Source organism: Squalius cephalus (genome assembly GCF_949319135.1).
Source record: "Squalius cephalus genome assembly, chromosome: 4".
In the NCBI taxonomy this organism is placed as follows: domain Eukaryota; kingdom Metazoa; phylum Chordata; class Actinopteri; order Cypriniformes; family Leuciscidae; genus Squalius; species Squalius cephalus.
The window spans coordinates 2,829,970-2,857,369 of record NC_137125.1 but is presented as its reverse complement, the minus strand read 5'-3'; the positions used below and the strand labels follow the sequence as shown (position 1 = coordinate 2,857,369).

General features: G+C 40.0%; 1 protein-coding gene across 1 annotated transcript; it reads left to right on the top strand.

Annotated features, from left to right (window-relative positions):
* Positions 1 to 293: 293 nt before the first annotated feature.
* On the top strand, positions 294 to 24,825 carry LOC307157280 (deoxyribonuclease-2-beta-like). Its single transcript, XM_079869158.1, has 8 exons — positions 294 to 305; positions 3,665 to 3,771; positions 6,349 to 6,529; positions 11,633 to 11,729; positions 17,837 to 17,998; positions 18,087 to 18,266; positions 18,564 to 18,602; positions 20,254 to 24,825. The coding sequence occupies exons 2-8, from the start codon at positions 3,671 to 3,673 to the stop codon at positions 20,706 to 20,708; spliced, it is 1,215 nt and encodes a 404-aa protein (XP_079725284.1). The 5' UTR covers positions 294 to 305; positions 3,665 to 3,670; the 3' UTR covers positions 20,709 to 24,825.
* Positions 24,826 to 27,400: the final 2,575 nt, after the last annotated feature.

Sequence of the window (27,400 nt, the reverse complement as noted above, 5' to 3'; positions counted from 1 at the left end):
TTCTTTTCTATTCATGCTGTTTAAATGTAAAGCACTTTGGGTTTACTTGTTATGAAAGGTGCTATACAAATAAAATTTACGGTGTTGTTGAAAGGTGCTATGTGCAAATTTCTGGATTGTGCCAAAAGTTACCTTCCTTGATAATTTTGTTGTTACATTCAGAGAAAGGGTGTGAGTTTAACAAGAAGTAAAGGGAGTTTACTTACTGTAATTTCCAAACCATGTGACCGCAGAGCGTCCTCCTCCCCCTCTGCAGATATATAAACTGCTCTCTGCCTCCTCTGCATCACAGACCAACAACACAGGTAAGAACACTGAAATGAAAAGAGCTGAATTTAAATTAAGAACTGTTTCTTAGATTGCGTCAATGTTTTTACTCAGAATCCGGTAATTAAAACTGAACATTTGTCATCTTTAAAAAGGACTATATCTGTGTTTTTTTGTGATTTAGTAAAGTGACCATGAATCATCTTTCAGTTTTTAGATGTATTTTTGTAAGGGTGGAATTCCTGCAGTGGTTCAGTCTGCAAGAACTGCCGAATGACTAAAGAAAAGTTATTGGCAAGATGGTAGAAAACTGCACATTTCTTGTCTTTAACCACCCACTGCCACTTATACCAACGACAGAAATAAGTGCAGTTACAATAGCTTAATATTTGTGGGAGAGCGTTGCTATAGATAGCGACGATATTGTGTTGCAATATGTAGCACTTCAAAGTCAATACCAAATAAAAACTAGTTAGCACATTAGTTATAATTGAAAATGTTCAATGACAAAATATGTTATGGTTACACTTAAAATAGTTACAAAATAAATGTATGAAATGATGTTAACTTACAGTGCTATGCATATGTTTAGACACCCATACTAAAGTTGACTAAAAAGGAATAAAAAATCATCTTTTGGAAACTGAACTTAATGCCTTAATTAAAAAAAAATAGGAAAAGTCCAACCTTTAAGGACACCAGTTTTCTTTGTGAATGAATAATGTATCGTAAATAAATAAATGTTCTTCCTTAAAATACAGGGTGCATAAGTTTGGACACCCCTATGTTAAATTCCCATAGAGGCAGGCAGATTTTTATTTTTAAAGGCCAGTTACTTCATGGATCCAGGATACTATGCATCCTGATAAAGTTCCCTTGGCCTTTGGAATTAAAATAGCCCCACATCATCACATAGCCTTCACCATACCTAGAGATTGGCATGGTTTTATTTCAGTTAGCCTAATAGCTGGTTTGATTTGCATTGAGAGATGATTTTATGGAAAGTACCCCATGCCAATCTCTGGGTTAGGAGTTATGTGGAGGATTTTCCTGATGGTCAGTGAATGTGGTGGTGTAACTGTTGCTGTAATTGTGTGTTTTAGGGAGTTATGTGGAGGATTTTCCTGATGGTCAGTGAATGTGGAGGTGTAACTGTTGCTGTAATTGTGTGTTTTAGGGAGTTATGTGGAGGATTTTCCTGACGGTCAGTGAATGTGGAGGTGTAACTGTTGCTGTAATTGTGTGTTTTAGGGAGTTATGTGGAGGATTTTCCTGATGGTCAGTGAATGTGGAGGTGTAACTGTTGCTGTAATTGTGTGTTTTAGGGAGTTATGTGGAGGATTTTCCTGATGGTCAGTGAATGTGGAGGTGTAACTGTTGCTGTAATTGTGTGTTTTAGGGAGTTATGTGGAGGATTTTCCTGATGGTCAGTGAATGTGGTGGTGTAACTGTTGCTGTAATTGTGTGTTTTAGGGAGTTATGTGGAGGATTTTCCTGATGGTCAGTGAATGTGGAGGTGTAACTGTTGCTGTAATTGTGTGTTTTAGGGAGTTATGTGGAGGATTTTCCTGACGGTCAGTGAATGTGGAGGTGTAACTGTTGCTGTAATTGTGTGTTTTAGGGAGTTATGTGGAGGATTTTCCTGATGGTCAGTGAATGTGGTGGTGTAACTGTTGCTGTAATTGTGTGTTTTAGGGAGTTATGTGGAGGATTTTCCTGACGGTCAGTGAATGTGGAGGTGTAACTGTTGCTGTAATTGTGTGTTTTAGGGAGTTATGTGGAGGATTTTCCTGATGGTCAGTGAATGTGGTGGTGTAACTGTTGCTGTAATTGTGTGTTTTAGGGAGTTATGTGGAGGATTTTCCTGATGGTCAGTGAATGTGGAGGTGTAACTGTTGCTGTAATTGTGTGTTTTAGGGAGTTATGTGGAGGATTTTCCTGATGGTCAGTGAATGTGGAGGTGTAACTGTTGCTGTAATTGTGTGTTTTAGGGAGTTATGTGGAGGATTTTCCTGATGGTCAGTGAATGTGGCGGTGTAACTGTTGCTGTAATTGTGTGTTTTAGGGAGTTATGTGGAGGATTTTCCTGATGGTCAGTGAATGTGGAGGTGTAACTGTTGCTGTAATTGTGTGTTTTAGGGAGTTATGTGGAGGATTTTCCTGACGGTCAGTGAATGTGGAGGTGTAACTGTTGCTGTAATTGTGTGTTTTAGGGAGTTATGTGGAGGATTTTCCTGATGGTCAGTGAATGTGGAGGTGTAACTGTTGCTGTAATTGTGTGTTTTAGGGAGTTATGTGGAGGATTTTCCTGATGGTCAGTGAATGTGGAGGTGTAACTGTTGCTGTAATTGTGTGTTTTAGGGAGTTATGTGGAGGATTTTCCTGACGGTCAGTGAATGTGGAGGTGTAACTGTTGCTGTAATTGTGTGTTTTAGGGAGTTATGTGGAGGATTTTCCTGATGGTCAGTGAATGTGGAGGTGTAACTGTTGCTGTAATTGTGTGTTTTAGGGAGTTATGTGGAGGATTTTCCTGATGGTCAGTGAATGTGGAGGTGTAACTGTTGCTGTAATTGTGTGTTTTAGGGAGTTATGTGGAGGATTTTCCTGATGGTCAGTGAATGTGGTGGTGTAACTGTTGCTGTAATTGTGTGTTTTAGGGAGTTATGTGGAGGATTTTCCTGATGGTCAGTGAATGTGGAGGTGTAACTGTTGCTGTAATTGTGTGTTTTAGGGAGTTATGTGGAGGATTTTCCTGACGGTCAGTGAATGTGGAGGTGTAACTGTTGCTGTAATTGTGTGTTTTAGGGAGTTATGTGGAGGATTTTCCTGATGGTCAGTGAATGTGGTGGTGTAACTGTTGCTGTAATTGTGTGTTTTAGGGAGTTATGTGGAGGATTTTCCTGACGGTCAGTGAATGTGGAGGTGTAACTGTTGCTGTAATTGTGTGTTTTAGGGAGTTATGTGGAGGATTTTCCTGATGGTCAGTGAATGTGGTGGTGTAACTGTTGCTGTAATTGTGTGTTTTAGGGAGTTATGTGGAGGATTTTCCTGATGGTCAGTGAATGTGGAGGTGTAACTGTTGCTGTAATTGTGTGTTTTAGGGAGTTATGTGGAGGATTTTCCTGATGGTCAGTGAATGTGGCGGTGTAACTGTTGCTGTAATTGTGTGTTTTAGGGAGTTATGTGGAGGATTTTCCTGATGGTCAGTGAATGTGGAGGTGTAACTGTTGCTGTAATTGTGTGTTTTAGGGAGTTATGTGGAGGATTTTCCTGACGATCAGTGAATGTGGAGGTGTAACTGTTGCTGTAATTGTGTGTTTTAGGGAGTTATGTGGAGGATTTTCCTGACGATCAGTGAATGTGGAGGTGTAACTGTTGCTGTAATTGTGTGTTTTAGGGAGTTATGTGGAGGATTTTCCTGACGATCTGTCTGCTCTGCTGGAGCGCTGATGGACAAGTCAGAGAAGTGAGATGCAGAAACGAAAAGGATGAACCAGTGGACTGGTGAGACAACACTCAACAACTATAGATTAATTCTTTGTCTGTATTTCTTCATGTTTTACAAAGAGTTTAACCTGAGCCAGGCCAATGCTAGCAATGATATCACATCTATACAGGGTTAGAAGTTTACTACCGTTAAAAAATGATAATATATACGTATGTACTGTGTGTGTGTGTATATATATATATATATATATATATATATATATATATATATATATATATATATATATATATATATATATATATATAGGCTGTCAAACGATATTTTTTTTAATCACGATTAATCGCTGAATTTCTATAGTTATTAATCGCATTTTATCACATGATTAAAATGTTATTATTTTGCATTTCAGAACTGTTTTTAAGTACATATTAACAATGGAAAGCAATTCTTACCAGTGTATCTTGATTGGGAATCAAATGAATGCAAAGAAAGTTACTTTATGAACTTGACTTAAGATTTGCATTTGTTTAATATTTATTACTGTAAACAAAAGAAAAATGTGTGAATCTGTCATTATTGCACAATTCCTCCAAGTACCCAACAAAAAAACTAAAAATCCCTACCGTTACCAGAATCCGTATAGTGTTTAGTAACTCCTAAATCATTTTAATTACTCACTGACGTCCAGTGATCACCGGTTAATGAGACAGCTTTTGCAGCACAGCAGCAGTTCCAGTGTGGCTGTTTTCTCCGTGGAGTACTGGCTGTGTGTGCATGGGGCTGCTGGCCCCCTCGACGGCAATGACATGGGTCAGATTGCCAACCGTAGTACTTCTTTAAGACAAGAGTCTTCTACGATGCTGACAGGTCTGCAGTTAGTTGCCACCTTTCGCAAGAGCTGTAATTTTTTTGGATTTGGTTTTACCCACAGGATCTGTCAGTTCTTTACTCGTATAGGCTGATGAATCAGTATGGCTGACTTCTTGAAAAGGTTTATGTTCTTAAAGATGTTCCCACCAAATTTCTTGAACATCAAAGAACTTTTTTCTAAACCTGGCCTGCGTTTCTCCAACAGAAAACCCTGTTCACCAACTGCTCCAAACAGCTCTATTGTAGTCCAGCCTTTACTTCAGAGACAAACGCGGGTCACTTTATAACACACGTTATAATGCTCGCCTAGCTGCTAGCATGGCACGACCTCATACTCTGCTTCTGACTGACTAGTAGTCCTTACCTAGGTACTGTCAGGGCCCTCATACTCTGCTTCTGACTGGCTAGTAGTCCTTACCTAGGTACTGTCAGGGCACTCCCTCATACATAGACGTTAAAGAAGTTACACAGCTAAGCAACTGATAAACAAATACCGACTAGCTAGACAGAAGAGCAGTTCACCTTGACGCGGACACTGCTTTCAAACTGTGCAACCACAAGTTAAAACTTCTTGCGAAGTACTTGCTCAGCAAGTCCAGACTGGATAGGGAACTACGATCGGTGACGTAGTACTTAACGGTCCGTCTGTGAATTGTTTAGCAGATAACCAACCAAGATAGCCGAGAAGCGCTGAGGGAGCTTAGTATAGTTTCTTCATGGTGATTATATGAGGGGGCGCGGCCCTAGCACAGTTCGACCTGTCTTTCGCGGACAGACGTGCTGTCAGTGACAGTGAAACACCGCATGAAGTTAGAAAAAGAACTGTCCTTAAAGGAACACGCCGACTTATTGGGACTTTATCTTATTCACAGTAACCCCCAGAGTTAGACTAGTCCATACATACCCTTCTCATCTCAGTGCGTGCTGTAACACTGTCTGATGGCTCCAGCATTAGCTTAGCCTAGCGCAGATCCTGCAGGTAACTGGTTCCAACTAGCCTACTGCTCCGAATTGTGACAAAAGTGACAAAATAACACCAACATGTTCCTATTTACATGTTGTGATTTGTAGAGTCACAGCGTGTACAAAAAACACCGTAACATGAGGCACAGCCATCTTCTAACAGTAAACAAACCGGGAACTATATTCTCAGACAGGCTTGCTGCGAGCATATCACTCCGCCCAAGTACTATATTCTTCCGCCTGAGAATATAGTTCCCAGTTTGTTTACGGTTAGAAGATGGCTGTGCCTCATGTTACGGTGTTTTTTGTACACGCTGTGACTCTACAAATCACAACATATAAATAGGAACATGTTGGTGTTATTTTGTCACTTATTGGGAGCAGTAGGATTACTGGAACCATTCACCTGCCTGTTCTGTGATGGGCTGATGCCGCTGGAGCCGTCAGACAGCATTACAGCACGCACTGAGATGAGAAGGGTATGTATGGACTTGTCTTACTCTGGGGGTTACGGTGAATAAGCTAAATTCCCAATAAGTCGGCGTGTTCCTTTAAGAGGTTTGACCGTCTGTGCAGCATAGGACAAGGTGTCCTCACGTCACTAAAGCCTTCAAACGCTGCTGCTGTAACTTTGCTTTATCTGCACCAATGCTACTGCGTGGTACACAAGACAAACAAAGGCTCAAGATAAAAGCAAACTCTCTAACAAACTTTTAGATATTTAAATGATTATTATTATTATTATTATTAGTCTCTGTCCTCTCTGCACATTGATGTTTCTCTTCTCTACTTATCATCAGGTACATCATGTACAAGGCACCCAGACTGCAAGAGATCTACACTAATGGTTTAGAATATATTTACATTGATTCAATAGGGAAGAAGAAGCAGACCTCTACAGATCACAAAAAGCTCATCGACAATCCTAACGGTGTCCTGGCAAACACCCTGAAGCCCATTTTTAAACTAACCAAAGACATGGTGAGACTCATGTTTAAACTGCAGCTCTGTTTCTATTTTGATAAAAAATGAAACCATGACTCAAACTGATGGATAGATATTACAATACAATACAATACAATATACTTTATTGTCCCCTTAGGGAAATTTGTCTTGGGCACAGTGTGTATGCTGCAATTTTAAATCACACAAACTAGTAAATAAAAAACAGTATAAAATAAAATAATCAGTGCTAACCAGAAACGATCAAGTCTTTGAACTTGTATTGTCATTCAGGATTCTAATGGAGGCAGGCACAAAAGAGTATTTAAATCGGTTAAGTCGACATTTGGGCACTCTATACCTTCTGCCCGAAGGAAGAAGAACATACTCAGGATAAAGAATGTGGGAGGGATCCGCCAGTATTCTGTGTGCCCCTCGATACACAGACTGCTCGTATAGTGTTTGAAGCGATGGAAAGTCTTTCCACTCCACAATTTTCATGGCAGTTTTGATAATATAGGAAAGTCTGTTTTTTAACTGTACAGAGAGGTTACCATACCATGCTTGGATCCCATACCTGATTAGGCTCTCCAGAACAGCCTGGTAAAATACCGTCATCATTTTTTTGCTAACACCATACAGCCTGAGTCTCCTCAGAAAGTAAAGTCTTTGTTGGAGTTTAGTACATAAGTTGTCAACATGCACCTGCCATGTAAACGTGTTATTAATATGGATGCCAAGATACTTATATGAACACACCTGTTTAATTTGAGTATCATGGATAACAACAGGACTGTGGGCGCCGACTGCTCTGGGGTCAAACACTATTTCTTCTGTTTTTTTAACATTTAAAATCAATTTGTTGGCATCGCACCAATGTTCAAAGTTCTTTATCTCAAAATGATAGGGAGATGGATCAGAATCTTTGTACAGTAGGCTCAAAATGGCTGTGTCGTCTGAAAATTTAAAAATGTAATTTCCAGCATGTAGACTCACGCAGTCATTAGTATAGATTGTGAAAAGAACAGGTGAACTCACACAACCCTGCGGAGCACCTATGTGTGTTAATTTAGAATCTAATAGGGTATTATTGACCCTTACAACCTGAGTACGGCTGGTTAAAAAGGAGTGGTACCATTTAATCAAAAAAGGGTTAACATTCAACTGACTCATCTTCTGAATCAGAAGGTTGAACCGTGTTAAAAGCAGAACTAAAATCTACACGCATGACAATAACAACATCAACATCAACAAAGTTTCAATATAATGCAACAAAGCTACGCACAAGCTTCCACTTTTAAGAGGACGATCGAGTGACAGACACAGGCTCAGTAGAAAGCACGGTTATTTGTACCGCGTAAAAGAAACATTGCAGCAATATTAAATGACCGTGGAGCTAGCATCATCATCATAACACAACGGTTATGGAAATTAGAATGACAGTAGTACATTGAATTAAATTGCAATGAAGTTACAAACGATCCACAACATTAAAGAGAATAGGCTCCGAAATAGATAAAATAAATAAAAACGAGGATCAATCTGATACTTTTCAAGTGCGACAATAAAATTAGCCTACACACGATCCACAACATAAGTAACAAAGAGCATAGGCTAAAACATAAAATAAACATCAATATTTTGAACAATATTTTTTATTATATATATATATATATATATATATAAAGAGCTCACCAAAGCTGAATTTGTTTGATCCAAAAAATACAGTAAAACTTGTAATATTGTGAAATAGTATTACAATTTTAAATCTTATTTGAATATGTTTCAAAATGTAATTTATTCATGTGATGTCAAAGATGAATTTTCAAAATCATTACTTCAGTGTCACATGACCCTTCAGAAATATGAAAACAGCTTAATATTTTGGAAACTATAATTTTTTTCATGATTCTTTGATGTATAAAATTTTCAAAAGAACTTCATTTACCAGTCGAAGACGGAGCCACTTTCTGCTCTTTTTATGTTTACTATGTGCACTGTCAAGGGCTTCATCATATTTGTCGTGGCAAATAATTCGTATTCGTCGTGGTCTTTGCAGCAATTATCTTACCGCAAATACTGCATCGCGCGCTGTTGGCATCGAGTCTGGAGAAATGTAGCCATACTTAGTTTTGATCGACTTTTCCACATCTTTATGATATTGTGTGTGTGTGTGCTCGCGTCTCATATGAGTATGTGCGCGGAGAGTTTGTGTGTGTGTGTGCTCGGGACACATTGAGTATGTGTATGTGCGCGAGTTTGTGTGTGTGCTCGCGTTTTATATAAGTATGTGCGTGGAGAGTTTGTGCGCGGGGAGTTTCGCAGGCCTCGTGTGTGTAGAGTTTGCTTGTAGGTCATGTGCGTGAGCGACTTTAGGTGTGTCGTTGTGCATTTCATATGTATTTGTTTTATCAAAAACTAATAAATTATAGTTTTTTTATTTAAAATAAAAGGAAAAGGAATTTACAAAGGAAATGTTTACTGTTCATGTTTTTTATTGTATGGAAAAATCCCACTTAAAAAAACAGACCGCCATTACATTTTTCCTCTCGCGCACCCCCTGGTGGTAGCTCGCATACCCCTGGGGGTGCGCGTACCACACTTTGGGAATCCCTGCTCTAGATGTTTTAAAATCAAATGCGTAATACTGTTAACCGCATCATCTGTGCCTTTCCTGTACCTGTACGCGAACTGTAAAGGATCCTGCAGGGGGTCAGTATCGGCTCTAAGCAGGGGAACTAAGATTTTTTCCAAACATTTCATTACAACAGATGTTAACGCTATTGGTCTATAGTCGTTATCATCCATTGGACATGATTTTTTTGGAATAGGTGTAATAATAGATCTTTCCACAGGCTGGGAACAGTGTGTGTGCCCACAGATTGTTGAAAATATTATGGTCTGTACTCAGGGTTCTCAAGTCTCACGCATTGGCCGTGAGACACACGCAATTCAACCAGTTCACACGCTCACACGCCACACCGTGTATTTCTCACGCTGAAAAGGCAATGCCAACCAAGTTGTACTGCAAGCTTTATATCTAACGTTGTATAAGATGCGCGGGCACACAAAGTGAAGTTTCCCGCCGCCAGCATATATCTCGGCCAGATGCGCGAAGTTCCGCGAACACACGGAACATTCTCGGCCACCGTACGTTCGTTACTAGGTAACCAACAACATCGCGCGAACAGCCGAACACACGTCGTGATGGAGAAGGTAAGTTGGAAGAAAGCTTGTCTAACATTTTTAGGCTAGAACATTATATAGCCCATCGTATACATTATTATTATTATTGATGCAGTCAAAAACTCTTCAACTACTTTGCAACCAGACCAGAAGCTTTGGCTCAGTTTGGCTAGCTTACGTTATTTGAAACTTAAGGACATTTTAGTGGGTATGGGAAGGAATTAAGATGTATTTCTTAATTTTATTTTAAATACATGTAAATTTATTTATTTTATTTTAAATTATATATTATACTGCATTAATAGTCTTTCTAGTTACATTAAGGCTACATGTATTAAAGCAGAGTGCTCTGGGTAATATTTTATATCCTGTCAAAACATAATCATTGCCATTGCATTTGTATTTTTCAAACACTTACAACACAAAACACATTTCATAAGCTGGAGTGTGTACTCTTGTGTACACACACACACACACACACACACACACACACACATTAATAATACTCTAATATGTAGGCCTAATTTGTTCACAATGTCCCACCACACAATAAATCATTATAAGTTACCATTTCAACTAGACACATTCAAAATGCAAAAAGATTTGTTTTTCCAAACCGTTTGGAGCAATTTGTTATATTTTTGTAATTTTTGTATAACTTATTTGTAATTTTGAAATATAACATTAAAGAGTATATTTGATGTGATGAATTGCTCTGTCATTTATCAGATATACCAATTGTTATAATTTCAGTTTGTGCTGGTTAATTATGAACAATGGGTATATTTGGGGGCGGGGACAGGTGGGGGCGGGGCTCCATTAGGGCTCCTCCCCCAACCGCATGTGATCTCACTCCAAGCTTTTGATAAAACTTGAGAACCCTGGTACTAATTATAATAGGGAAAACGATTTTCTGAGCTTCGAACTTCAGTGACAGTGGCAACCAACTTGTCCGACTGCACTTGAAGGCAGCTTCATTTCACACAAAAAAAGATTTTGAAAGCGAGAGATAACAGTCCTGTTGTTACACTCCTGGGGGGTTCAGTGCTAGTTCAGTGCTCAGAATGCATGTGAACCGCACATCAATTAAAAAGATTTAACCATAACAAGTCTGAAATCTATTTTTACTGTCAATGTTATTCAAAGTAGACTGAGAAATCTCCAGGGAGGGTTGCCGTGAAAATATACACGCAACGCAATTTTCTGTTCACCTTAACGGTTAAAATCAGGTGCTACTACGGCCCCGGGGCCTAAACCATCGGTATCTACCAGACGGTATAGCAACGCAGATTTCAGTGCCGCATTTCTCGGACACTTAAATGCCTGGTCTGCTCTCTGCTGCTCGCTGCATGTCACACTGGTTAACACTAACGTTACACTTGGCAGCAGGTAACGTTAGCCTAGCGTTAGCTAGTAACTGGATTAAACACGGTTTAAATGCTGACAGATAAACGGTGTAAAGTGAGACTGTATTTCACTGGAGAGGATTCTAACACCAGGACACACAACCGTCTGCAGCTGTCGTTGGTAAAACAAAACAGGCATGACTAAATGGTGCGTTCACTTGAAACTGGTAAATCTCGTAGTGCATTCAAAGTTATTTAAAAATACCCTTTTCTCATCTGATTTTGTCACTCAACAGCACTTTCCTGGTGAAATAAGTATTATTGTTAATAGTTATTGTTATTAAATTGTTCCCCCTTGTTTTGTGCTGATCCAAAAATGGATCCAATCCGTACCGTGAGTTTTGTGATCGATTGCACCTCTCTGTTACAGTTTAACCATAGCCTACAGACCTAAACATGTCTTAACAAGAATGTGTCCAGAAAGCGTGTTTTATTGTTGTATTTGATTGGCAGCGGTAGATTTGGTACTTTTCTGTTCCCCTCTTTAGACATCCCAATAATTTAAAAATAAATCATAATGTTTCTTTTCTTCATTCTGCATCATTTATAGCCGGCAGACTTTGGATTCATCTCTTACAGCGATCAACCACCTCCAGATGAAACGGGTGCTGTCCCTAATGTTGGCTCTACGTATGGTCACAGTAAAGGTGAGTAGAGAAAGCATCACTCTCACAGGAAACATCTCTCTGAGCCTCCATCAGGTTTTCATCCCAGAGGACAGAGTCTGCTCAGTGTGATGTCATACTTCTTGTATGTAATGACATCACATCTCTGTTATCGTATTTATTCAATTCAATTTTATTTATAGTATCAAATCATAACAAGAGTTATCTCGAGACACTTTACAGATAGAGTAGGTCTAGACCACACTGTATAATTTTGCAAGCATTAGCAGTGGCTGTTGCGACAGTGGCGAGGAAAAACTCCCTTTTAGGAAGAAACCTCAGTGACTACAATGGTAGTCGTAGTAGTTCATGTCATAGCACGGCACAGCAAGGCGTTACGGGATGTAGTGGAGCAGAGCATGGGTGGATGCAGTGGACGCAGCAGGACGCAGCCGGACATTTCAGGGAATCGCAGCACGTAGCAGGGTGTAGCAGGTCCACGGCGACCCAGATCTTGGTGCCACCCTAATCCAAGGCAATATTCTACGCGAAGAAGAAACATAAGGACTCAGCAGTGGCGTAGTAACAAGCATTTTTACACTGAGAGAGCTCAGTAGTCCCAGGTTAGTAAACCATTTTTTTTTTTTTTTTTTAACCTTTATTTACTTTGGGGAGGTTCCCTGAGAGGCAGCCTCTCTTTTGCAGGAACGCCCTGATCCCATTCACACAGTTAGACATTCATACCTGGAAGCTGCCCAGTACAACCACAGTCTGACTCTGCTGCCACTGAGCAGCTCCACTGGAGCGGTTGAGGTTAAGGGCCTTGCTCAAGGACACTTCAGTGATGGTAATGAGGGAGGGACAAGCACTTTCACTTTCCCCACCTAGATTTTATCCTGTTGGTCTGGGGATTGAACCGACGACCTCCCGGTCTCCTCTGATGCTGCGTTCTATTATTGTCAACGAACCGACTCGGACCTCGGATTTGACGTCACTTCTACACTTCAAGCGTTCTGGTATGTTTTGTGCGTCCGAGTCGGAGAAAAACATGGACATCACCCGGAAAGCTGTTGCTATGGTAGCACTGGTCGAGTACCAGGCGCTCCAAAATGAGTATGTGCTTATAGTTTACCTTCTGTTAGCAACGCTAGCCACGTTAGTAACACCCGTTTGAAACGAGTCTTCATTAAATATTGCACTCACAACAAGACCGATTCCCATACCCACAGGCAGTGATACGGACGCAGTAAGGTATTGCAGTAATACGACGAGTGATTAAAATTTAAACAACGTCATTTAAACAACCAAAGCGGTACAAAAACAATGAAAACAAGTAACACAGGGCGCAGCCATCTTGGATTCCGTATCGGAATTCTTGCTCGGGGTCCTCACGGTTGTCCAAACTTCCGAGCGGCAAAATCCGAGGAAAGGGGGCGTGTTGGTGCATGTTGCTAGGCAACGTCTGTCTTCCTAGTCGGAACTCCGACACGGATAAATAATAGAACGCAGCATAACCTCTAGGCCACCACTGCCCTGCATTTCTGGGACAAGGATGCACACAAAAAGAAACAAATGAAAAGAGAGATGAGAGAGCAGCTAAGTGTGTCATCTGGCAGTCTAGAATGTATCTAGAATTTATAACAGCATAACTAAGAGGCAGGTTAAGGAGAGAAGCCTGGTTGGGCTAGAACTCTCCCCAACCGGATCGGGCTGTACTGGCCTGCCTCCCTCTACTCTCACTGTATTATAGATTATACGATACATACATCTGATGACTATGAAGAGAAGCAGGTGGGCCGGTTAGGCGGACGCTGCAACTCCTCACTCCCTAACTATAAGCTTTATCAAAGAGGAGAGTTTTAAGTTTATTCTTAAATGTGGTGACACTGTCTGCCCCCCGAACCCGGACTAGGATCTGGTTCCACAGGAGAGGAGCCTGGTAGCTGAAGGCTCTGGCTCCCATTCTACTTTTAGAGACTCTAGGTACCAGAATTAAGTCTGCATTCTGGGAGCATAGTGCTCTAGTGGGACAATAAGGTACAAAGAGCTCTTCTAGATATGATGGTGCTTGACCATTTAGAGCTTTTTAGGTCAGGGGACGGATTTTAAATCCAATCCTGGATTTTACAGGAAGCCAATGCAGAGAAGCTTATACAGGAGAAATATGATCTCTTTTCTTAGTTCTTGTCAGATCACGCGCTGCAGCATTCTGGATCAGCTGGAGAGTCTTAAGGGACTTATTTGCGCATTTTGATAATAGAGAATTACAGTAGTCCAGCCTGGAAGTAACTAATGCATGGACTAGTTTTTCAGCATCGTTTTGAGACAGGATATTCCTAATTTTGGCAATATTATGAAGATGGAAAAAGGCTGTTCTTGAGGTTTGTTTTAGGTGGGCGTTAAAGGATATATCCTGATCAAAAATAACAGTAGTGACAGTAGTGGTGGAGGCCAGGGCAATACCATCCAGGGTAGCTATATCTTTAGATAATGAAGTTCGGAGGTGTTTAGGGCCCAGCACAATAACTTCAGTTTTGTTTGAGTTTATAATAAGAAAATTGTAGGTCATCCAGGATTTTATATCTTTAATGCACGATTGAAGTTTAGCGAAGTATTGGCTGTCTGCGTAACAGTAAAAGTTAATTGAGTGTTTCCTGATGATATTGCGTAGAGGAAGCATATATAAGGAGAATAGAATTGGTCCAAGCAGTGAGCCTTGTGGAAAACCATGGCTAACTTTAGCGTAGCTGGAGGATATACAGTTAACATTAACAAATTGAGATTGGTCAGAGAAATAGGACTTAAACCAGCTTAGTGTGATTCCTTTAATGCCAACTAAATGTTCCAGTCTCTGCAACAGGATGGTATGGTCAATAGTGTTGAATGCAGCACTAAGATCTAATAAGACAAGTATGGAGGCAAGTCCTTCGTCAGCAGCAGTTAGAAGGTCGTTAGTCATTTTCACCAGTGCCGTCTCTGTGCTATGATGCTTTCTAAATCCTGACTGAAAGTCCTCAAATAGACCATTCCTATGTAGAAAGTCACATAATTGATTAGCGACTACCTTCTCAAGGATCTTAGAGAGAAATGGAAGGTTACATATACTGTAGGTCTATAGTTAGCTAGGACCGAGGGTGGTTTTTTTCAGAATAGGTTTAAATGACTGCGGTACATAACCTGTTAATAAAGACATATTGATCATATCTAGTAATGTAGTGTCAACCACGGGTAGTGCTTCTTTAAGTAGCCTCGTTTGGATGGGGTCTAAGAGACCGGTAGATGGCTTAGCTTAAGAGACCTTTAACATTAATTGTTGAAGGTTTATAGGATAAAAGCAGTCTAAGTATATGTCAGGTCTTATCGTTCTTTCTAGCACTCCTGCGTTTAGAGGTGAGCCATTAGAAGTTGAGGGCAAAAGGTGATGAATTTTATCTCTAATTGAATCTGTTATGTGGGCAGCTGTTCTCCCCGTTCTGTGTGCCTCTCTCCCCTTGTTTTGTCCCCACTGTGTCAGTGGTGTGTGTATGTGTGTTTGTCCCCACTGTGTGTTGGGTGTTTGTATGGGTGTTTGACTACTCTCCTGTAGGCTTGGGTATTGAGTATCGAGTATCGATTGGAACCGGGACTAGCTTTGCGATTTTCCCGGAATCGTTCAAAATCTTAAATTTCGATTCCTAGTTTCGATTCACAGTCCGCTGACCGGAAGAAGAAACCGCTGTCTAAGTTACCAATTTGATAATTTCTAGCCCTATTCTGAACTGAAGTAACTACCTAATCGATTTCAAACTGCCAAATGTTAACTCGCTGAACACTGACAGCTGTAGCCTACTTCCCCACATTAGTTTGTAAACTGTAACGTACACACGGCATGGTAAATGCGTATATTACTAGCAGGTGTAAACGTTTATGGATTGTTATGCTTAACTGCGAACCGATACATTTTATGAGACGCTGTGTGAGTTGCCTTATTACTGTAACTCACACAGCGTCTCATAAAATTTATTCAGAGCAAACAACCCTGACGTTAAACCTTAAAAACGTTTTCTTATTGTTCGGTATCTTGCAAGTTGCAACCATATTCTCTCGTCCTCTGCTCGTCCATTTGAAAACTGTGCGCGATGCCGGCGAACGTAAAAAAAAAATCATAAAACACATTTACACATGCAGAGCTGCCAACTCTCACGCATTCACCGTGAGACTCACGCAATTAACACTTTTCACACGCTTTCACGCCACACATCCATTTTCTCATGCACAATAAAATCGCGAAGCAAAGAGAACACGGAGACCGACAGACTAGACAGAGCAGTTACTTTATACAAAAAAAATCTCTCAGATTCTGTCAATTTTATTACGAAAATCAAACAATAAATACCGTTTTGACGTGACAGATCCCTAGCGCACGTGAACCGATCATCTCTAGCTAATAGTAAAAAAAAACACAAACACTGTTGAAAGATACAGTACAACTTACCGAAATGTATATTCCTCATAATATCGATCAGTCAGTGTTTTTTATCAGCGTGAAGAGGTCAATAACATAGCTGGAGAACAATTATGTCATATTTACCTCAGGAAAGTCATTTAATGAACATAATATGGGCTATAGCACATAGTAGGCAAGAAAAAAAGAGCTATAGAGAGTATTTTGCTATATGTGTAGGCCTACTATATTACATATTTATTATATAATGCGTTTATAACGCATTATATTTAATTTGAGTTATTTTTAACCTTAAATAATACTGCCAGCTGATACGGCTCTCTGTATGTTTACAGCATTAGACTTTTTAAATTAACGCCTATCTTGAGTACCTAATATTTATCCAAAGTAGTCAATATTAAATCAAATCACAATAATTGAATTGAAATAATAAAAAAAGAGTAGCTCACCAGAAGTTGTACCATGTAAACATTGTAACGTGTCACTTAACCTAATAAAATTCAGTTTAGTTACTAAAATGCTAGTGACAATCACAATACACTTATTGTGATGCAATTTTTTTTATATTTCAACTGATGGAGAAGGTCAGACTATTCCCTTCAGAAAGACCGTTGGTTAGCTAGCTCATTTAAAATGTCCTAAAAAAATTTATTTAAAATAGATTTGATATTTATATTGTAGTTGAAAACAGCCCTGTGAGAAATTCATAGTAAAGTTCGTAAAAAGTTCATAGAATTAAAATTGATCTAAACTTTTTTGACCCTGCCTCTTAAAAGAATCGGAAACGAGAATCGTTAGGAACCGGAATCGAAAAAAGGAATCGGAATCGGAATCGTTCAAATTCAAACGATACCCAACCCTACTCTCCTGGAAGTAGGTCAAGGGGCGTGGCTGGGAGTCTACCTCTCTGCGCAGCTGCTGGCAATCCCACTGATACTTACCTGCACAGCTGCTTCCAATTCCACTCAGCAAACCTGCAGTATATATTCCTGGGCTTGGCTCTCCTTGGCGCCAGATCGTTGCACCTACCAGTGTGACCTACACCGCGAGACCTGCTGCCGCGGTGTGCCTTGCTGCCAGCTCAATCCACTCCGTCACTCCAACCATCTCGTTTGGATTACTGTATGACAGTTTTGGACATTCCTCTGCCTGCCTGCCTCAGCCTCTATCCAGCCCAGAGCCGACCTACCCTGCGTTTGCTTTCCTTGGACACCCAAAGAACTGAATATTCATTAAAAATACTTTTTGTTAATCATACTCCTTGTCCGTGTTTGTTTCTCTGTTTGCTGGGTCAGAACCATAGCCTAACAGAATGATCTGTGACTCCTATTTGTTCACTTCCTTTTTACTGGAATTGTTGGGTCTTTGTAAATTATAGAGTGTGGTCTAGACCTACTCAATCTGTAAAGTGTCGAGATAATGTTATGATTTGATACTATAAATAAAATTGAATTGAATTCCTTCAGCTTTTTCAGCTGTCTTTGAATCATTTGAATGAGAATCTGTGTTTACAACCGATCATAGTGACGCAAAAGCAGAGTGGCTCATGCTGATAAAAAAAAACAGTAAATAACAGAGCAGCAACAAAGCTCAGTATTTTATCTTTTATTTAAAGTATTAAAACATTCAGGAAATCACATATTATGATATTAAACAATCCTCCTCTATCAGCTAATAGTTGTCTGTCTATCTGTTAATGTTTCAGGAGTTGTGATGATGGATAAAACCACCACAGGAGTCTGGCTCTTACACAGCACACCAAAGTTCCCTTTCAAAAGAGATAATAATTTCTGGCCATCCAGCGGAACTAAAAATGCTCAGACATTTATCTGTGTAACATTCAAGTACGAGGAGTTCAAAAAGATAGGTAATGTTCTCAGTTAAATATTCATATTTATGGTCTTAGTGGTTGATTTGAATAGGATGTTAATGTTGTCTTGTTGTACTATTTGAAGGTCAACACCTGCTGGACATCAGAGCTTTCCCGTTTGATCATCAAATTCCAGAAGGCTTCCTTAAAGAGCTTATAGATGTTACAAAGAAGAAAAGATCACCAGGAGATAAAATCCAGGAGCTGACATCAGCAGGAGGAGAAGCATCGTTCCGTAGCATTGCTAAAGAACTGTATGATAAAAGTAAGATAAGTAAGACTGTATAAAAGTAAGATATCTGCATGATGGTTTGAATCACATTACCTAATTTAGTAAAGACAAAGTTACAAAGAAAAGAGACATTTTTACTGTGGAAATAAAATATTATGTGAACTGGTTGAGAGAAGTTTACTAGTGTAGTTTAACATAATGCCATAATGTCCCTGACATTGTCTGTACATGTCAGGGACATTATGGGCTGTAAACACAAAATACAAATGAACCCTGCCTCAGGTGTGAAGAAGATGACACTAACTGACAATTCTACGGTTTGTTTTTCAGAACCTCGACAGGACACACTTAAGGACTCAAAGAGATTTGGTAACTAAATGTTGTTCTCAGTGACTAAAAGTGTTTTAAACTCAACATTTTCATATATTTCAACAATTAGAGCTTAAATACTCTAAACATTGAGTATGGAAGTGGAACAGATTTATTGATTAGCTTATTGTCACATCAGACTGACCTCATGAAGTGTATGACACGCCAATTTAGACAGTGGCGTGTATGTTATGATGTCATGTTGGTCACATTGCTGAATGTTGAGGGAAAAGTGTGACATAAAGGATGTAGAAAACTGAGGGGCTCACGTTGTTTATCTTCCTCCTCCCTTAACATAATGCAAATAAATTCAATGCTGCATATATAAACATCTGTCTTGACGTTGACCACTGTCTCTTACTTACTGGAGTCGAGCTGACATTAGCTTGTTAGAAGCACGGGACGAGACATTTAGTTTTCTATCCTGACAACTGATTGATTTGGGCCAGAGCTTTCTCACCATGTCTATGGATTTATGGATTTAAAACACGTAAACAGCACCTGGCCCCTGTACTACGAAGCAAGATCAACATGGCCTGGATTACTTTCAGTAATCCGGCTTCACTAACCCTAACAACTGCGGTCCCGGATAACCAGTGTCACGAAGGTGGTTATCAACAAGTTCAATCAACCCAGGTTTGTCCAATCTAGAGACGCACGCGTTCACATAGAAGAGGCGGTGTTTGCGCACCATGACCAATCGCAAACATCTACCAGAGCCTCATATTTTAAACAAGAAGAGCAAACTATAATTCTACATAAATATGAAGAACACAGACACGGTTTTACAGAGAAAACACAATACAGTCGCTGCTTCCTAAAACAGGAAGGAAAGCTGGCAAAAAAAAATTTGCCAACGCTGTAGATGCGTAAATTACTCTTATTAATATCACTTCCCCATCAGTCAGGAAGAAGATCTGACCATAATTACACTGGTGCTTTCCATAAACTGCCGTTGCTTTAGCCTGTTATTTCAGTTGCAACCCTGGCAGTGGAAGCGATCGTGAGAGCAAATAAAAAATATAAAAACATAATTCAAACCGATGTGCGCATGGGCACCACACGGCTCAAGATGCCGACAAATAGCCGAGATGTAATTCCCTCCCATTAAAATATATACATTTCATAAAAATACCTATCAGGGAATGTTAACGGGGTTGTCGGTCTCTAAATGTTTTAACTTTTATATGCGCACCCCTCTCTCCCTCGCTCAGTGCACCGAGCTCCGCCTGGTCTTCAAAGAACGGTGACGCCGTTATCAACCGAGTATTGATTGGTCAGTAGGCGGGGCTTTAACACCGGTTGATCTCTGATCTCCAACTTAACCTGCTCCCGACCAGGTTAGGCATTCAGCATGAGTTACCACGCCGATTGAACCCGATAACTGATCCACCTTCGTAGTACAGAAAATCCTGGATTGAGCCTTAAGTTAGCTCGCTAACGCCAAATCCTGCTTCGTAGTACAGACCTCAGAAGTGTCGTATAACATCCACGTCACACAGAGTAAATTGTAAAGTCACACAGTGTGTGTTTAGTTTGCTTGAGCGTGTTGTGCAGTGTGCTACAGTATTTTGAGTAACATCAGTCAGTATTGAACTGTCAGGATGTGAACAGTTTCTGTACCATGACTCATGTGTTGTTGTTGTTGCAGATGGAGATCTTTACCTCACTATTGCAAAGAGATACAACACTGATGTGAGAGTCCAGACCTGGGGCTGCCAGACTGGCCGTGAAGGTTCCTACTGTGTACAAAATCAACATCAAGTGATCAATATTAAATCTGTAAAAGCTGATCTGGGTAAAGAGAATGATAAATGGGAGGTTAAGTGGAAGGCTGGTAAAGATCATTCCAAGTGGTGTGTAGCTAAAGATAATAATAATCATTTGATCTGTATCGCTGATGTAAACAGAGCACTCAGTCAGTACGAAAGGCCGGGGGGGGCACTGTGCTTTGAACATCAACAGGCAAGTGAACTATTTAAAGGTCTTATTGATCAAATTGAGGATTGCCCAAGTCCAAAGCGTCGCAACTCGTCCCCTGACCCTATTCCCTCTAAGAAAGCTAAACTTGACCCTGGCTCTGACTGTGACGATGACTCTGATTAATGATCGATAGGATAAATACGCCTCTCCTCGCCGTCTACAAGTCCTGTTTTTTTTCTGGTGTTTGGGTCTGAGTCTGTTTCGGTTTTTCACTTTATAATTATTATGAATTGACATATATTTCTAAATCCACAGTGAAATACAAAAGAGGGTGGACAGAAATATAAATAACTTAAAAAAAATTATAATTGCTACCAATTCAAGTCGGTGTTAATGTAATAAGTTAATAGTTTGAACGTTTCTGACTTAAGTCAGAGTTTATGCGTTTAACATTTTAAGGGTTGCCCTAGCTGAAATAGGTCTAACGATGTCATAAGTTAAAACTTCAATCTTACAGCTCACCGTCAGTAGATGGAAAGTCCGGCGTCGTTTTGTCAGGTAAACGGGAGGATGAGGAGGAGCGAGCGGCTGTTTTGAGTTCTCCGGGATAGATTCCACTCATAAGATATCTTTAAAGGTCCCGTTCTTTGTGATCCCATGTTTCAAACTTTAGTTAGTGTGTAATGTTGTTGTTAGAGTATAAATAATATCTGTAAAATTATAAAGCTCAAAGTTCAATGCCAAGTGAGATATTTTATTTAACAGAAGTCGACTACAGTGAACGGCCCGTTTGGACTAAATCCCCTCTACTTCCTTCTTTAGTGATGTCACTAGAACCGTTTTTTGACTAACCTCCGCCCACAGGAATGCTCCCTCAACTCTACTGGCTACTTGCGCACTTCTTATAACTTACTGTGTTTACTCAGCTCTTACGGTGATTTTCTGAAGTAAAACTGACGCTTCATCTTTTGTGTGATGCACAATAAACTTTATTAAACTCATCAGTACATGTTTGATCATCATTCAGACAGCAGACTTGTAGGCTATTAATACATAATGGATACGTACAAGCAGATGACAAATACGTTATAATAACCGTAATTAAACTACTAAACCATACCTGTTTCATCTCTATACAGCACTCTGACTCTGTAGGCATTATTGTCCGACTCGAAATGAACTCCGTTACTGAGAGTTTCTGATATTATCATCATTCTGTGAGATGAAATTGTCCTGAGAGACTGAGCGCGAGCTCGTGAAGCTCCGCCCCCTGTGTCGTCCAGCAGCAGCTCATTTGCATTTAAAGGGCACATACTAAAACAGCGCGTTTTTCTGTGCCCCAAAAAATGACAATTTAAACATGCTGTAAAAAATGATCTGTTGGGTATTTTGAGCTGAAACTTCACATACACACTCTGGGGACATCAGAGACTTATTTTACATCTTGTGAAAAGGGGCATAATACAGGACCTTTAATAATTGTGATTAATACTCTGGCTTCTGTTTTCCAGGAGCTGAGACACATTACTGTCCTGCTGGCAGCAGACTCGTTAGATTACCTTCTGATTTACAGCTACTCATTTGCAACAGTTAGCCAGTGTAGCTATCATAATGATTCTTATAACGTTACAAGTTCATCTGCCCAACAATAATATAGTCACCTTATATTTATATTATAACAGCAGAGGGGGACAGAGTGTCCACATGAAGATGCTCTGAGGACGATGTCCCCCATTAGGCCGTAGGGCTTAGATTCAATTGGTAATAAAAAATAATGGTAACTATTATCAAGCCAATAATGTTGATAATAAGAAACAAACATACGTGTGCCGACATTGTGGGTATCCTGGAAGTAGTTTGACAGACATGATCCACACATACATTGTCTGAAAAGAAGTAATCATGTTTTTCCTAAATACTGTTTTACAGCCTGTTTCCTAACCAGTAAAATACAGACCCTTAGACAGCGTCTCTCACCGTCAGATACCCAACACTAACAGCGTCTGTCTGGAACGCAGCGGGCAGAGCAGCAGCTCAGCGGCGCCGTGAGATGACGTAGTGTTAGGAGAGACAGCGGTAGCAACTCTAGAGAGTGGTAGGAAAGCTCAAATGCTGCATAAGGATGCAGGTTTTGGGGGGGATGGGTCAAACAATACAGGACTTTCCCCCAGGAGACCGGGGTTCAGGTCCCGTTCTTGTCCCGCGTGTCCCTGAAACGTACATTTTGTAACCCCACCAACCATCTTAACCTAAACCTAAGTGTCCTGTTGTTGTCAGTTAAACCTACGTCCAGATCCAAAGCACCAAACAGTGACACCAAAAGTGCCAACCAACCACATCTAAATCTGACTCTAAAGGAGACTTTTAGAGTCAAAAGCCACCTGACCAAGGGTCTGTATTTTACCAGATGGGAGTGAGAACGGGTTGTGTTTTACGGTGTTAAGTTTTTGCTTTAATCATAATGTTGCTTGAATTAAATAACCGATATTACTTTCATAGTACACACTCTTAACGTGTGTTTACTGAATGATTATATAATCCTGATTCCTGAAACCAATCTTTCTTTAATTTATTACACTTTTAAAGTGTTACATTTTATAATTTTCTTGAAGATCGTATTTTTTTTCTTTACACTCTTAAAGTGTTGCATTATTTTATCACTTTGTGATTCTTCTATATATTTTAAAAAGTGTAGAACATTGCTCCCATTCTCCATGCACCATGTACTGAGAGATGATACTATAGTAACCCCTGTATCTGTTCATATGTATCTGAAGCTTGTGTTAAACAAACGAGCCATGTGGTCGGTTCTCTGACCTTTGAACTGTCTCTAGTAACAGCTGGTAAACACCAGTCATACGTTTAGAACACAAGGTACATCATAACCAGGCACTAACGCAATCTGCAGATTTTTGGGCAGTGATGCAAAAGGAAAATTTGCAGGAATTTAGAGGACTGTGTTTCTGCTTGTGATGAAGATATGTTAACATTCTGCATTTAATTAAAAAAATAATCTAAATCTGCAGAAAATCTGTGAAATTCTGCATCTGCAGATTCCGTCTGGCCCTGATGATAACCAAGAGTGCAACAAGTCTGACTGTCTTCTGTTTAGATTCCTTTTTGCTTACTTTATGATGTAAGAACATGTGTAATAGCAAGAGAGGTGGGGAAGCCTTGATTTGTACTCCATTATCCATTATACAATGGCTCTACAATTCCCTTAAAAGAAGTTTGAATGAGGTAATTATAACTTAATCTTTTATAAAGTTGTAAAAGTGCTATTGTGCTTTGCGAGGAATTGGTGAACAGTTGGCTGTGAACTAGGACTCGGTGCCTGATGGGAAAACAGCTTTCTGCCTAAAAAGTCCAACACGCAGCGGAGACTTGGTTCTGGAAGAGGTCAACAGAGACAGGGTCTTACAAATGGTCAACGTCAACCAAGTCATACATTTAGTTTAGATACTTCAAAACGCAAATTCTGACTAAAAATGTAAAAGTCACACTACCAAATTGAGAACCCTTTTCATTGAATAAGTCTACAAATAAAGGCATGTAAAAGCAGTGTTGGGTGTAACGCGATACAAAGTAACAAATTAAGTTTTATGTAACAAAGTTCGGGAGGAGCATGTTCAGGTAATCATCCAATCAGCACAAGAAGAAGCCAGTATAAATAAAGCCTTCCCTTACCACCTGTCTCATGACAAATTTCTCAGCATCCCGCCACCACCCCATCACCTCACATTCAGATGGGTCTGCTCATAGATACCCATGATCTATACATTTATAGGGGGGAGTACTCTGGGGTCGGGCCTAATTCCGAGCTCGGAGCCCTCCCCCCGGACAGCAAGCCAAATACGCATTATAATATTACATCAGATTTCATTAACATGTGAACTCGTGAAACTACTTTTTCGGGTAAAAAGTAGTGTAATGCGCTACTACTGAAAATTTGTTAATGAAATGTAGTTCCTTTTTCATTTCGGCGCAACGTTACTTTTCCCAGGGACAGATTTGACAGCGACACTGCCTTCTCGACTGCATGCTCACAAGCTCCACACAGGACGTGACAGAGGCTGGTAGCAGAGTAATCATGGCAAGTGAGAAGCAGCCAAAGCTAACTTTTGATAGTGTTTTAAGCTTCGTTAAAGGCCAAAAAAAAAAATGCATCACAAAGTTTTTCCAAATGCTAAATTAGGCTTGAACTGTCTGGGACCCTCTATCACTATTTACAAAAGGAGGTTAAAGAACCAGGAGAATTTCATCTGAAATGTCTGTCGGATTAAATGAATAAAAGTGTGATAAACATTTTGACTTCTTTTTTTTTTTTTAAATAATAAAACATAATTTTCAGGTTACCTGCAGGGTTCATTATGGTAAATTTAAGATTTCTAAATACAAAACCTTTTTAATACCATACAACAACATATATTACTACAGTTCAGAATGGATCTCTGTCTGTATCATATGAAACTACAAGATCTGAGGAATCCACTGGTACCAATTGGGTCATGCTAGCTTTTATAGGAAGTTTGGCTACATTTTGGCGAGGGAAAAACTGGCATGGTCATTTTAAAAGGGTCTCTCTGTCTGTCGAGATATCTGAATGAAATGTCACTAAATACTCTCAGACTGTAGAGTCTGGAGAGTTCAACTTTGTTGTGTTATTCTGTTGTAGTGTGTTCATGTTCAGTAAAAAGTACATTAATGTAACTGCTTTGGGGCATTTTTTTATGTAAACATTGAAACTTTTAATAATGCAGCAGGTAAGAGGGAACCTTGTAGAAATATCAGAGATAATTAGTTTTGCAACTGAAATAGGACATTGAATCAGAAATTGAATCTGGAGTTCACTGCACTCTGCTAATTCTCCCATATGTTTATTGTTCTGCTGAAAAAAGAACAGAAATAAACTACTTCAAAGTAGTAGTAGTAGTAGTAGTAGTAGTAGTAGTAGAAGTGTTGTCTCACCAGTCCACTTCTCCATTGTTGTGGTCTCTGCAAGTCACTTGTCCGTCAGCGCTCCAGCAGAGCAGACTGACCATCAGGAAAATCCTCCACATAACTCCCTAAAACACACAATTACAGCAACAGTTACACCTCCACATTCACTGACCATCAGGAAAATCCTCCACATAACTCCCTAAAACACACAATTACAGCAACAGTTACACCTCCACATTCACTGACCATCAGGAAAATCCTCCACATAACTCCCTAAAACACACAATTACAGCAACAGTTACACCTCCACATTCACTGACCATCAGGAAAATCCTCCACATAACTCCCTAAAACACACAATTACAGCAACAGTTACACCTCCACATTCACTGACCATCAGGAAAATCCTCCACATAACTCCCTAAAACACACAATTACAGCAACAGTTACACCTCCACATTCACTGACCATCAGGAAAATCCTCCACATAACTCCCTAAAACACACAATTACAGCAACAGTTACACCGCCACATTCACTGACCATCAGGAGAATCCTCCACATAACTCCCTAAAACACACAATTACAGCAACAGTTACACCTCCACATTCACTGACCATCAGGAAAATCCTCCACATAACTCCCTAAAACACACAATTACAGCAACAGTTACACCTCCACATTCACTGACCATCAGGAAAATCCTCCACATAACTCCCTAAAACACACAATTACAGCAACAGTTACACCTCCACATTCACTGACCATCAGGAAAATCCTCCACATAACTCCCTAAAACACACAATTACAGCAACAGTTACACCACCACATTCACTGACCGTCAGGAAAATCCTCCACATAACTCCCTAAAACACACAATTACAGCAACAGTTACACCTCCACATTCACTGACCGTCAGGAAAATCCTCCACATAACTCCCTAAAACACACAATTACAGCAACAGTTACACCTCCACATTCACTGACCATCAGGAAAATCCTCCACATAACTCCCTAAAACACACAATTACAGCAACAGTTACACCTCCACATTCACTGACCGTCAGGAAAATCCTCCACATAACTCCCTAAAACACACAATTACAGCAACAGTTACACCTCCACATTCACTGACCGTCAGGAAAATCCTCCACATAACTCCCTAAAACACACAATTACAGCAACAGTTACACCTCCACATTCACTGACCATCAGGAAAATCCTCCACATAACTCCCTAAAACACACAATTACAGCAACAGTTACACCTCCACATTCACTGACCATCAGGAAAATCCTCCACATAACTCCCTAAAACACACAATTACAGCAACAGTTACACCGCCACATTCACTGACCGTCAGGAAAATCCTCCACATAACTCCCTAAAACACACAATTACAGCAACAGTTACACCACCACATTCACTGACCGTCAGGAAAATCCTCCACATAACTCCCTAAAACACACAATTACAGCAACAGTTACACCTCCACATTCACTGACCGTCAGGAAAATCCTCCACATAACTCCCTAAAACACACAATTACAGCAACAGTTACACCTCCACATTCACTGACCATCAGGAGAATCCTCCACATAACTCCCTAAAACACACAATTACAGCAACAGTTACACCTCCACATTCACTGACCATCAGGAAAATCCTCCACATAACTCCCTAAAACACACAATTACAGCAACAGTTACACCTCCACATTCACTGACCATCAGGAAAATCCTCCACATAACTCCCTAAAACACACAATTACAGCAACAGTTACACCACCACATTCACTGACCATCAGGAAAATCCTCCACATAACTCCCTAAAACACACAATTACAGCAACAGTTACACCACCACATTCACTGACCGTCAGGAAAATCCTCCACATAACTCCCTAAAACACACAATTACAGCAACAGTTACACCA

What these genes read in the sequence shown, in the direction of transcription:
- LOC307157280 (XM_079869158.1), top strand. Translation starts at nt 3,671, where the DNA reads ATGTGGAGGATTTTCCTGACGATCTGTCTGCTCTGCTGGAGCGCTGAT. An exon ending in TTAAACTAACCAAAGACATG is followed by an intron (nt 6,530 to 11,632) that starts GTGAGACTCATG and finishes CATCATTTATAG; the next exon opens with CCGGCAGACTTTGGATTCAT. An exon ending in TACGTATGGTCACAGTAAAG is followed by an intron (nt 11,730 to 17,836) that starts GTGAGTAGAGAA and finishes TTAATGTTTCAG; the next exon opens with GAGTTGTGATGATGGATAAA.